This window comes from Rhopilema esculentum, chromosome 10, assembly GCF_057945365.1.
Source record: "Rhopilema esculentum isolate cy_ngs chromosome 10, ASM5794536v1, whole genome shotgun sequence".
NCBI lineage: Eukaryota > Metazoa > Cnidaria > Scyphozoa > Rhizostomeae > Rhizostomatidae > Rhopilema > Rhopilema esculentum.
Window position 1 is genome coordinate 11,128,229 of NC_142824.1, and position 14,052 is coordinate 11,142,280.

Consider the following 14,052-nt stretch of genomic DNA (forward strand, 5'->3'; position numbering starts at 1 on the left):
AAATTAAGACCAAACCCTGTACAGAGAATGGCTCTAAAAATGACTACCATGTACCATGTTTAGCGGAGTCAAGGAAATATTCGTTTTTATGTCAGAAAGAGAGAGATTAACTTCGGAAAGAAATATTTGAGCGATAGTACTTGAGAACTAGCAAATTTGTTAATAAGTAATATGGCTACTTTAAGAATAAAACAGCTTTTTCAATAAATCAATGATCAATGTTAAGCTTGTTCATCTCAGCTGAAGTCCTATAGGGTGCATGAATAAGGGTTCCTCTTTATAAGGTGAGCAAAGACGCTTCATTCACAGTAAACAGCAAGGAATGTCCTAGCGCGGCTTAAATACAGCCAGAGGTTGTGCTACCACCAAACAGAGGAAAGTTCTTACAGAGAGCAAAGTGATGTATCCCACAGATTTTCTTTAAGTGAATTTTCGCTAGATGGATTGGTGAACAGACTACTAAAAAAGAGGAGACTAGGAGAGGGGACTACCAAAGATTTTGAATAATTATCAAAACAATTGTCCTACGTCTGTTTGAGCTAAGAATGACATTTTTGTGCATGACCAAGAAAATATTCATCTACTAATCTATTTCTGGCCTGTTTCCAAAAAACACAGTTTTCCACGATTGCAAGCTTAATTTGTGGGGTTCTCTATGATAATTTTACAAAATTTAATAAAGACCTTCTCAAGACCCCGTTTTGAGGACAAAGAAGAAGCATAGCAGCGTCAAATTCGTTATTAGCCAGATTAGCGTGCAATGATGCCAGGGCCTTCAAGTCGATTATCCATAAGAAAGTCCTAATAGACAACAGCTACAACAGATCACAATCAAACATTGCCTATGCAAACGGAACATTCTACTCTACATCAACTAAAAGGGCGATTCTACAAAACTGCACCAAAATGTTATTATACCTCTTTCAGTTCGTACCAGCCAATAAAAGGATCTACTCCACTGGTGATAAATTTTCTAGTTCCAGAAGAGGCTATTTGGCGGGAATCTGAATTGAACGAGCTGACTACGAGGCGGTCAAACACGGTCTGCGTGACCATTCCTGCAAAGAAATGATATCCTCTCAATGAAACACTTCTGTCATAACAGCTACAAATATATTGGAAAACATGATATATTTATATCGAGGTTTATGGGAAGAAACTGGATATTTACATATAAGATAAAAACAGAAAATAATTTTCTCATAATGATTTCAGGAATCTGGCAAAAGTACATGATTAAATGGCAGTGAGGAATTGACAGATGGACCAATGAAAAAAAATAAAACTGAAAATATCAGAAGCTAGAAAGCTATGATTCCCAATCTATGCTACAGCTTATAATGATCTTAATTTATAATGCAAACAAATGATAAAAAGTCTGCACAAAAATGAAACTGTATTTTCGATACTTGAAACATTCTTCGGAACTTAAATGTTGGATAGTGACCAAAAGTGTAATAGAAATTTATATCCAGGTGCGAACCAAAGCTCACTTGAGAGCATTAATAGGGCAATTGACTGGCAACTGGTTTGACCAATCGGTGCTTAGTAATTCGCTATACAATTGAAAAGCACGTGGAACCCTTTCATCTACTTTCCTCAAAATACCATGGAGACATACCAAAGAAAGCAAAGGTTTTGATCGGATTCATAATTTGCAGGAAAACCAGCAAAAGGAAATAAATATCGGAAGGAGGGATGAATACATACCACAGTTGACTATGTCGTATACTTTCTCTTGGCCATGTAATCTCCACTTTCTGTAGGCCAGAGGAGGCGGCTGTATAACTTCTTGGGTTTTGCTTGCTTGAGCTGAAAAAGAATTGCTGTGAAAAGACAGCCATCTGGAAAGTAATTTTAAAACAGTAAAAGATAGATAAATCCCAAAAATTTTTCTTTGCATGTAAGCAGCTAGAAAAGAGAAAATTTTGCGACTATACACATGATTACTGCATAACTGTTTGCTATAGAATCTGCAAATTTACTATTCATTTATCCCTGATATATAAGGAGTATAGAATTGATCATTGCCGGGTTACTTTGTCTCACCAACAAGCTCGTCACAAGATACAGATTCAGTAAGTAACTGTAAATTATCTTAATTTTTTCTGCACATCAAAAGCGACCCTTATTAAAAGACCCAATACCTTTGGCAATCTGATTTCTGCATGCTTTCAATGCCATAAAAAGGCTGAATCCATCAATCACAACAATGGCATTCGGATACAGAATTATGAGTTCTTCACCCTGTTGGACGACAAGAGCTACATTGAATCTAAGTTGCTGCAAGAATAGAATCAATATTTTGAAAGTAGAAATCATGAAAATGTACCATCAAACTCAAGATCATCTTTTTTTAATCTACTTTCTTCGATGACAAGAGAAGTTTCATGCAGAGAGATTTGCCTTTATCACAAGAGGATTACCCTGGGCATTTCAATTCTGTTTGAGGTAGCCTTGTTGCAGGCCTTCCAGCCTTCACGTATTTTGCGTGTATTTTAGGCCTTTTTTTTCTCCACCACCTTGCACGCAATGATTTTTTTTATTTCATACATTTTTGCTTCGAAAGCAAATGAGATGTCTGAAATCCATTAAAATATCTTTAGACTTCAGCCTCACTATACAAATGAGCTACAGGCTTAAGAAAAATGGATTTATTCCTTTTGTTACTTTCCAGATTTCTCTAACGACATATGCTATAAACCTGCTATGGAACTTAACAACACATTTAGGCTTTAAAAAACCGCTATAAAACTCGACTGAAAGGCTGAAATATTCATAATAAATTCAGTCCTAACGAAAATTTCAGACATTATCTTTTCGAATTGTGGGCCAGGTACACACACTATCTTATTCAAAGGCTTGGCCTACATAGCTTCTTAAAGGCCCTTTCAAACCAAAATATTCATAATTTTGCAAACTTGATTCAGTATGTAAACTGAAACAAAAAATAATGCTGCGTACTTATGAGAGGTTTATCAAAGTCCCTTTAAAGCAAATCACTTGAAATAACAACACTTGATAAAGGCTCACATCATGGCAACACAGCTGGACATCAACAAAGCAACCTTGTCAGTTGAATTGTCAACAATAATCTAACACACGGTTTTATAACAAAGCAAAGAAAACAAAATTTCACCTGATCAATTGAGTTTGCATCTTTTACTGATAATTTGGTTCTCAAATCCAGTCCACTGACAGGACCATCATGAAGAAATTGAGATAACAACTGCACACCAGTCTGAAAAAAAGTCAGCAACTTTAGAAAAATTGCATAGAGCATTGCTGTCTCAAAAAAGCAAATATTAAAAGATGAAATAAAGTGTCAGCAAGCTCTACATATAAAAAATATTGGGCTTTGAATTTCAAACCAGAAAGCAATATGTTATGTTTAATTTTTGTTTCTTTCTTGATTATCTGATGTTGCTTTAAAATAAAGTAGAATTTGCTGTATCTAACTGAAAATCATTTTATCTATTAAGATAACTTCATATCTAATATAGTTATATGACATCCTTAACATTGCAATCTATGCATGCTTACAAGCATTCATTTTCTGCTTATCAGCTTCATTCAAGCTATAAATGCATGCGAATGGTGCCCAGCAATCATTTTCCCACTTAAGAAATCTAATAAACAGGAGACCCACTTAATTGGTGGGTCAATCTTTCTCTAAGATCTATTCAATTTGGGGTCCAAATGAGGTCAGAGGGTCAAAGCAAAATGAAGCAGGAATGAAGCACCATTCGCATACATTATGAAGATGATTTATTGCATGAAGCCTTCTAAGATTCATGCAATAAATACCAAGATGCTAAAGACATAATGGGCTCTACCTGCAGATATATTCTGACATATCCTGATGTGAATCCAACAATAACACAAGAGCAGTCTGGAGAACCTTGAGATGACCTGAGAAAAAAGCTGTAACTTTAATTTATACAATAAATCTAATATTAAACTTTTGAATAATGCTAATTGTCTCTGAATGGTGTCACGAAAAAATAAGGCAAAAGAATGAATGAAACTCTTGATATTACTGAATGTTCAAAATTTTGACTTCTTCTGAATATTGATTTATCCTTCAAATATTATTAAGAATCCTAACCCATAGAGTTGTTACATTGCAACTAAAAATATTTGACAACAACTACAGAAATTAACCATGGGATTCATACAATAGCTGTTTGCACAAAATATTGTTAAAACTGACACAATCATGAACTTTAAAGAATGTTCTTAGTATTATTTAATTAACAAATAGTCTTAGAGCTATGTGCTAAAATAGCTTTATTTATAATGTGTTCCAAAAGAATTGATCGCAATGCAATACTTTGTTGGCAAACAAGTTCAACTTTGGAGAAATTTCTGAGTGCTCAAAAAAATTGCTTAACTCCCTTTGATGAAAACTAAAAACAAAAATACTTATTCCTTTCAGAAGAAAATCTCTCTACAATCACAGGACATTTGTAGGCTTCATGTTTTAAAAATAAAAAATGGCTTGGCCAACAAAGATAGTGCTTGAACTGAGAAAAATTTGACATGAGCAAATGAATTTTCTTACCTTTGCTGTGATGCAAGTGGTACACATAAAACAGCAGAGACTTGTTCTCTATGAAAGTTTGATAAACATGAGGCTATAATTGCAAACAAGATATTAATACTGAGTTCAAAACATTCAAGGGCATCTTGATTAGCTGAAAGGTTAGATTTATCAAAAGTTTTAGTTACATTAAAATTTCAGGTGCTAGGTTCATGAAAATGTATTTATTGGAATTAACATCTTCGTATTGAAAAAGTGAAAAAATTACTCTACCAACAAGATTTAAATACAAAGAAGGCCATCAAATTAAAGTGTTTTCAAAAAATTGATGGAATAAAAATAGCTTACTCTTCATCTTGACACAACTCTCCTTTCCAATAAACATCATTCCAAAGGTGTGGATCATCCTTTGACTTTGGAGAACATTTCTCTGTAAACAAAAATTTTTTAATCAAATGTCAATCATTAAGGCATATAGCTGAGATTACCACTAGAACCATTACAATGTGCCACTGGACTGTTAAAAGGGATCTCCCATTAAAGCAGTTTCAACCACGTATATGAAATATCAATTTAATATTTTTCAGAATGATTTGTAATCATCAATTTATATTCTGAATCTAAAAATATTGCTATGTAATATTTGTTTGGTCAGGACCACAAATGATTGAAATGACTACATAATTGCCTGTTGGTCACTTTCAAGGAGGCTGATAGACCTCCTTGATCCAGACCTGTACAGACTGCCAATTAGCATTCTTACATCCAGACTTCTAGATTTATTCAATGTTAGATTATTAAAAGCGGTTTGTGTGTGTGTTACTAGGCCCTCAAAGCTAGTTATAATAAAAGGATTTAAGAACAATGGAATTCTGAATAACAAATACATCTTACTTGCTATAAATACTGCTCTTTTCTTATTTGCTATTACGATCAAATCTTCAGTTGGTGAAAGTGACAAAAAGCAGCTTGAAAGAAATGAAGATGGCTTGCTAGGACTTCTTGCTTGAGGTTCCTTCCACAAAAAGAAAAAACAAATTTTAAAACACATTCTTAAAATCTTTGAGAAAGTTTTTACAAATATTAGCTTATTCATGAAGTTTTTACTAAATTCAGCTTCTGTGACCAGGTGATGGTCATTAAATGATCAAATAAATTATTTGCTTTCAGAATTGAACTACTACAGGTAAAAAACTTTTATTCGATAAAGATTTTTAAGACAGCTGCTTGGACTGTACCAAAAATTCTTTCAAAACATGTCTTAATAAATTTGTGTGCCTTAGAACTTTTAAACTGGGGTTCATGATATAAAGCCGAAAATCCTAATGCACTTATTTATCAGGGCAGTTATGTACTAACTTACCTCCCAGACTCTGACCATAACGCTTTATATGGTTTTATATCAAGGTCCACATGCTGAGAATTATTTTAGTTGATTCATTTCTTTAGGGATACTCAGCAATAACAAAGTTAATAATTTTATGAAAACTTTTTCTTTACCTGTTTAACTGAATCATCTTTATGACCTGCAATGAGTAGATAAAATATTTGCATAATTGTCAATTTAAATGGTAAAGCTACTACTTTAACACAACAAGCTTACATGTATAACAAAAATGAAAAACATGACAAGCAGCATGCAAAACTCATCCAATCCAATTTTTTGATTGATAACGACAAGGTTCATCCAAAAATATCAATACTGTATGTAATTTCTTGAAAATTTCTCAGTACACACTACGTTTCATTAAAATATAACTTTCTCACTTCTTCTATCTCTTCCAATAGAATCTAGAACTGCAACATTACAGAAGTGGGTACTTACCATGTCTGGTGTCTTTGTTTTGATCTTCTCCTTGCGGGCACATTTGCGTTTCTTGGCCATCTTTCAAATAAGTAGTTAGTCCCTTGAAATCCGTTATCGAACTGCGCAATATTAACCGGCAAGACATTTTAAAAGAGCAAATAATGAAACTTACTCATGTATAATTCATCTTACTCAAAAATACTACATCATAATGGGTCAAGATTACCCTCCGAGTAACAACATTTTTTACCCGTAAGAATAGGCCTTGTTGACAATTTTGGTTTTTCCTCAACCTCTTTCTACGAAAGGCCTCCTTTGGATAATCAGTGGTACGATTGGTTCTATACCATACATAAACTATAAAAATTTCGTCGTGACAAAATTCCGGAGAAATATTTTGACGAAATTTTCTTTGACTAAATTCAAAAAGGGAAGAAATTTTGTCACTACGAAATTTTTTGCATTTAAGATTTTTGATAATTCGCATAGAAAAACAATTACGATACATGAGGTCAAGAATCAAACTTATGTATCCTTTTGATCTATTCAGTCACAGAATTTCTATTCTGTGATTCAGTGTCAATGACGTCATTTTCCTCATTTACATCATCTTAATAAATATCTTTATTGTAGGCATCATCATCTTTTTTATTGTCGGTTCTTGAACTAACTTCGTTTTCACCATCGTTCGATAAAAATAGTTCTAACTCAGTGGCGTAGCGAGGGGGCGGACGCCACCCCTTATGGCAAAAAATCTCTTTGGTTTGGTTGAAAAAGACGTTATATTGGGTCCAAAAGGGTGAGGACCCTAATGTTCCCTGCTCAACTCGCCTTTGCCCACCCCCTCCCAATCTTACCATCCTGGCTACACTTCTCACTTCTATTTTAACTGTGCCTTTTTTACTGAACTGTACTATTTCTTCATTTGTTAAAGGTATTTACACTTTTTAACCCAAATTTCATTTCGAGACCAACTTTTCCTGTTGGAGAGGATCTTATGCTTCCGAATCTTATACTTATATTCACAATTTTAATTATACTGTTTATGAACTTTCATAGATATAGGTTAGAGACTCTTTGAATGCTAAAATCATCTTTCCTTTGACCAACCTTTGCATAAACTTAGGAAATATATCGCTTTAGTTTTGTTTTTCTGATATGCTGTTCTGTGTGAAAAAGCTGCCTGGGGGGTTGAGCGAAATTCCGAATGGGTGTTCAAGCAGTCAAGCCCCCCAAGTCTCCAAGAAACCGGTACCTATGAAATTTAATATAAAGCTATCTATTTGATTTTGCCTCTTAGGATTTTGGTAATATGTTGCTAAATGTTAAATATCCACGAAGAATTTTTTTTTTCGGCGAAGTTTGCCTAAAATTTATCTGATGAAATGTTTTATTGTTAATGTAGATTTTTTGATCCATTATTGGTTTGAGTATGGCTCGCCATTTGTAGCAATATTCAAACATGCTCTGCTTATATAAAACAAATTTATTTTTATTCCCTAACTCAATTTTTTGGCTTCGTTTGACATTTTCATGGATGATTTGTTTCATTTTTAATTCAATACATCAAGTTTATGTTCAATTTTTCCATTAAATCATTAACGATTTTATTAGATCCTTGAATTTTACATTCAATCCTAAAAATTTTTATTCCATCCTGGAAATTCATATTTAATCCTAATTTATATTCAATCCTCGAAGTTTTATATTCAATTCTCAAATTTTACATTTATGCTTACTGGGAACGAGCGCTTTAATTTGAAGTCGAGGCCGCAGTGTTTTAGCGGGAAAAAGAAACAACTGTCTTACACCATATTACTATCAAATTGTCACAAATATACACATATTAGGAGCTACATTTATGGAATAAACGCCTATAGGTTGATCACTGAGAAAAACGATGTCTCTTGGTTCATGAACACAACGTTTTTGCACAATCTTTGCACCAAATTTTTCAACAATTGTACCTAAACAAAATTTCTCCCTAGTTTTCCGGGAAACTGGAGGGTGTGGCCACAAAAACAAGTTTCAGGAGTCACTCTATGGCCAGAGTTGGTTCTCGACGGCCCTGCCAAAATTGCATTGCATTTTAAAATCAGGAGTTTTACGCACAATAACAAGCGATTTAACATAGATTCATCCATAACATAACGGTGATTTCAACCTGAACGTAAACTAAGACGAAGTATTCTCTTACAGCTCACAGCATGATGAAAAAAGCTCTATTTTTCGTAAATTCTAAAATATTAAGTTATTCAAATGAAGCAAAATATGATTGCACTAACCAATAGTGCTATTGAGATTTTAGCCAATTCTACCGCGTAAAAGCCTAAAAAACAAATATACCTGATAACCGCACGAAATACCAGAAACAAAGCACTTTTTGTGTGACGCTTTACAGAGTATAAACTTTGAATAAACCCCCACCCCCTTGATTAAGCCCCCAACTTTAAGTAATTTTTTCAAAATAAGCCCCCACCCTCGAATAAGCCCCATTGGGCTGAGGTATTGCATTGACTGCAATAGGTTGATGGTTGATGGCATACAAGGTCTCATTCCTTTCCCGCCTTCAAACTAACGCCCTCGTTCCCAATAAGATTAAATATAAAATTTGAGGATAAAATATAAAATTTGAGGATTGAATAGCAATTAAGATTATATAAAAATTTCAAGGATTTAATAAAATGTTAGAAATTAAATATAAAATAAAACTAATTGAATATAAACTTGATGTATTGCATTGAAAATGAAGCAAATCATCTGCAGAAATTTGTAAATTGGAGCCAAAAGATGGGGTTGGGAATGCAACAGACTTGATTGAATATAAACAGTGCATGTTTGAACATTGTTACAAACGGCCAGCCATATTTGAGTGAACCATCTTGCATTTTATAATGAGATAAGAATTTAAATTAAAATGAAACAAACTAATGACTTATGAAACGGAAGTTCTTCGCAATTTGTTACTGCATATGAAAAATGATTAGCATTCTTTCCTAGATAAGCACAGGAAGAGAACACAGGCACCAAAGAGTAGGGGAGCTGGGCTTTAGCCACTTTTTGCAAACAATGCCAAATATTAAGTAATCAACTACCAGTAAAGCCTCTCTTTCAACAGTTTTAGCTCCCCCCACTTTTGTAGACCCCCCACTTTTTTAGACCCCCTACTTTTCTCAACGCCCCGCGGTGCCTGGAACAACAGCCTCTTCAAACATTAGCTACCTTCAAACATTGGAACAACAGCTTCTTCAAACAGAAAATCAATATAGATCACAAAAATATCAAATAGGGGCAACAGAGAAATCACAAAATTATCAGCACACCATCCAAAAAACATATCACTCATATTCTGACAGTATTTACGTGTTTTGAAAATAAATACCTAAAGTGTTCAGCAACTTAAACAGCGACATACAATAATAGCCTTAACATTTTTGGTTGACAGCATAGTTTTTTATCAAATTATTTCAGCAACAGCTAAAATCTATTTTGTTGTGCAAGTGTTAAATATTCATAATTAAATATCCAATCATATGTACATTGGAGCAGCAAATAATTTATTGATTAATTGTTTCTTGTGCAATCTCATAGTGAAAGTGCATTATTCACTGTCTTCCTCTTGAGTTGACTTCTGTTGACACTGTCTCAGCAATGCTATCAAAATGGCAAGAAAAGAAACTATCAATATCAGATAATATCAGTAACAAGTAAAGAAACAAGATATTATCGGCAATTTAAAAGACAAAGAGAAAAAGTGACCTTTTAACAATAACAAGCTTATCAAAAGCAACATTTTATCCAAAATTTGTTACATAGAAGCTGAAGGGAGGAATGTTGCACCACAATATTCCTTAATAGGATGGACCCCCCTTGCCACTTGAATCAGTAAAAACTAGCTAGCAATTTCTAAGAGCCAGATAAGCACATAATCTTCTGGCAGCAGATATGTGTGTGGCATATTACTTGGGTGGTGACGGCATAGAACAACCCCAGGCTCCTTCCCTGTTTAAGACAAGGGCCTATAGTTTTGACTTTAGAGTGGAAAAATCTTGCCCCAAGGTTTTTTACTATTTATATTTTTAAACATGTAAAGTGATTTGAGGGGAAAACATAATGCAATTGGTAAAACATATAAGACAACTAAATAAATTCAAATGATAATGGAAAGGTAATGTTACTAAGGACTTTCTAAAACAAATGGCCTGAGCTAGAAGGTCAATGCTAAAAATAGTAAGCAGTCCACTTCAATTCAGACAAGGTTATGATCTGGTGAAAACTGATCAAAGAGAAGCTTACATTAAATTGAAAAACAGACATTTTAGGATAATGATCGCATCTGTTTTCACCACAACAGGAAAAGGTTGGAGAACCCCCTTTGTTACCCAGATCATTCACTTTAAGGCTGCAACTAAGGTTCTGTTCTACTATCCAAGACTATTAAAAAAACCAATGAAAGGAAAATTTAAGAATCTTGCAATGAAATGAAATGTTTAATATCAGTAAGCAAGAAGAACACAAATAAAAAGAACAATAAAGTAAAAATGTAACTTCAAACTGATTATTCAAACAATATATACCCTCTTATGATAGAGTGCTTGAGACATCAGTATCTGGTTCACTTCCAATAGACAAAGATGGAGGCCTCAAATTTGCACCTGTAATTCAAATTTCAATTTCAATATAGCTTAGTTTGTATTAAGAATAATTTGTTCTGATATCATTTAATATTCAATCATAGATAAGATTATTAACATCACAAACTATTCAATGAAAGATGAAAACGGCAAGCACACTTATTCATATTCAGCTTGAAATTAAAATAGAAAAACACCACACAAGATGATTGTAAAGCCATATCTATCAAGTGTTTATGATTTAGCTTTAATAACTATTTATGCACTTTTGTGCTAAGGAAATACTTGCTGAAAATTCAAGTTTAAAATGCATATGGAACTCTGAAAAATAAAAATTAAACCTTGACAGGTCACTTCCATCATCAAATGCAAAGGAAAAGAGCTTGTTGTATATTTTACACATAAGTCTAATCAGGAACAATTTAATTAAATGATCTTCAGAATCTTTGCTTTTTAAACTTTTTTAATTTTTTCAAAATGATATTTTGTAAATTTAAATTAGTTGTGAAACAAAATCAAATTGTATTACAAGCAGGACCACAAAGTCGTGCACTTTGTTTGCTCAGGAATTACAAATATATGCAAGATGTCTGAGAGAAGCTGCTTAGCCTCCATTCTGTATTTGTTTATAAAAACTGATTTAAACAGCTGACTGTACAACTGCTGGTGAATAAAAAACTCTATTACATTTTACATTTCAAGAAACACAAGCACCCTGAATATATAAATGCTTTTCTGTTTTCTTAGAATATACAAAATTATTATAATGGTTTTTAAGGTGTCTAAGATATGTTCAATTTGTATGTAATTAACTCATTCTACTGAACCATGCTCACAAAACATAAAATTATCTGTTAATAGATCTTCCTGACTGATTAAAAAACTCACCATGACCAAGTCCTTGCAAAAACAAAATAAGTGCATTGACAACAACAGTTGGCTTCTCATCTAACACCATTCCAGTTGCATCTGAGATTTTCATCCAAGTGGAAATTCTTGGGTCTAGCCTTGAGTTGAGATCTACAGTTTCATCAAGAAAGGGAGAATGACTGCCACAAAGCAAAAGAGCATTTGGGTGAACTGCCTTTGCTTGGGATCCTGTCTGTCGATGTATATTGATACTGTTTCGTTTCACAAATGAATCAATGAGCAATGCCAAATTTCTGGTGTTCTTTATGCGATGAAGATGGTCTCTGACCACTGTCATCAAATCGGAATGCTGTGTCTCATCTGTTTTTCCAAAATAGTGCCAAAGCAAGTAATCTTCTGTAAATTTGGTCATGCCCTTTCCTTTCAAGTAATGGGATGATAACTAAAGAAATAAAATGGCAAAATGCTGGAATGAAAAGGAATGAAACAGTTGCTGCAATAAAAAGCTTAAACTTCTAAATATTAGGTACTTTTGGAAAGAATTAGATCAAGATTTTTCATTGTCCTAAAACCTTAAAAAACTGCCTTCAAATGCAAGGTTTATCAAATACTAGGTTAAAAATATTATGCCCCTTGTGGGTTTCTGGCTGATGAGTAGCTTTTTTATCATTTTCTGCCCATTTTCAAGATAACTGCCCAAAACATACAAGGGGCACACACAGCCACCCCCTTCTGAGGCTGTAACCAGGTAGTAGTGACCACTCCTTATCTCCTTTTGTCTCATTTTTCAATTTTTGATTTTACACTTTTATTCACTGGTTTCTTAGTTTTTACCTTCTATGCCTATAAAAACATCATCTCCTTTTTCTCATTTTTTTTATTTTGGATTTTACACTTTTATTCACACGTTTTTTGTTTAGTGTTTACCTTCTATGCCTATAAAAACAAAAAATAAACATTAGAGCAAATTTATTTTTGAATTCTCAATTAAACGCTAAATTTATCTTTTTCCCAATAAAAGAAGGACAAAAAAATCAAAACACTCATACAAGAATTAAAAGGGGAGCTGCAATTGAACCTTTGATGAAAAAATGAGAACAATGTTATCATTGAGCCTCGGAAGCACAACAAGCATGTCTTGCTATCTAAGCTCATAGTTAAGTCGTTTGTTTTGCCAGGTGTTAAAACAATTCATCCAAATAAGATAAACATTCAGCAAATGAAGTATCCACGTGTTCTTCTGCACGATTTCGTGCACGAACTATGGTTGTATTATATTCACGAAGGATAGAAAATCATTTCTTGTTTGGTCTAATTTTATAATGACAATAAAGCGAATAACCTTACAAAACAACAGTCGTTTAACTTTCGGTCAAATTTTGCTGACATTGCGTTACTGAACTTTTTCCTGATCATCATTTAGCCTAATTTACTTAGATAGCTGTTGAATTTTGTCCGGTTAATCAAAATTACACCCAATCGGGACCCTTACCTTCTGGTATCCCCATTCTGTCCATGTCGAGGCGTTGCAAGTCCCGTTAACCAGGACGATGCCTTCGACTGGGTCGGGATACTTCATACCAAACCTCAAAAACACATTTGCACCAGCACCAACACCAAGGCATACGCAGCAGTTGATTTTATAGTAATCGATTATGTCTTTAATCACGTCTGCCATTTGATCCATGGTAGGGTAAACATAGTTTTCGTCGAAAGGGGCTGCGTCCTCTTCTTGACCTGGGAAATTTACATGAAAGACACAAAAGTGCTTGAGCAAAGGCTGAACTTGGTGGAAGCAGAAAAATGACTGAAAGCAGGTTATGTAATCAAGGCCTATATCGTGAAGTGTTATGATGGTAGATTTATGAATACGATCTCCCTGAATTGCAACATGAACTTTTCCATGTGAGGTAGGGACGCTTTCTTCCGTAAGGTTTTGAAATCCAGGTCCTGAAAGATCGATTTTCAATGGACACAACTCAGTCGCTCGTTCTCCAACAGCATCGCGCTCTTCACGGCTGCCAATCAATTGGCTTTTATCAGTGTCAGCCATAATGATAAAATTTGACTTTTGCTTGTTGTCTTCAGGCTAGTTTCTCCTGTTTTCCCACTCTGGTTGCTTCCTGCATCAACTCGCGTTCTCTTCTACTCGATCAGCGTGGAAGAAATCGGGTGAAACAGGGATACCAGGAAATGTT

At 34.0% G+C, this 14,052-nt stretch overlaps 2 protein-coding genes across 2 annotated transcripts in view; both read right to left on the bottom strand.

The window, feature by feature from the left end:
* The window catches only part of LOC135685613 (rab3 GTPase-activating protein non-catalytic subunit), a 27,767-nt gene extending 21,113 nt beyond the window's left edge, over positions 1-6,654 (bottom strand). Inside the window, exons 1-10 of the mRNA XM_065201601.2 lie at positions 6,369-6,654; positions 6,044-6,069; positions 5,438-5,558; positions 4,892-4,973; positions 4,565-4,612; positions 3,837-3,912; positions 3,140-3,241; positions 2,148-2,247; positions 1,711-1,812; positions 919-1,058 (exon numbers count right to left, since the gene is read on the bottom strand). Coding sequence (XP_065057673.2) covers positions 919-1,058; positions 1,711-1,812; positions 2,148-2,247; positions 3,140-3,241; positions 3,837-3,912; positions 4,565-4,612; positions 4,892-4,973; positions 5,438-5,558; positions 6,044-6,069; positions 6,369-6,495 — 924 coding nt within the window. The 5' untranslated portion in view covers positions 6,496-6,654. The remainder of the gene's footprint in view (positions 1-918; positions 1,059-1,710; positions 1,813-2,147; positions 2,248-3,139; positions 3,242-3,836; positions 3,913-4,564; positions 4,613-4,891; positions 4,974-5,437; positions 5,559-6,043; positions 6,070-6,368) is intronic.
* A 3,007-nt stretch (positions 6,655-9,661) lies between these two features.
* LOC135688333 (protein NDRG3) lies at positions 9,662-14,030 on the bottom strand. The gene is made up of 4 exons (XM_065205155.2): positions 13,347-14,030; positions 11,873-12,296; positions 10,928-11,005; positions 9,662-10,004 (listed from the first exon to the last, which is right to left on the bottom strand). The coding sequence occupies exons 1-3, from the start codon at positions 13,905-13,907 to the stop codon at positions 10,932-10,934; spliced, it is 1,059 nt and encodes a 352-aa protein (XP_065061227.1). The 5' UTR covers positions 13,908-14,030; the 3' UTR covers positions 9,662-10,004; positions 10,928-10,931.
* Positions 14,031-14,052: the final 22 nt, after the last annotated feature.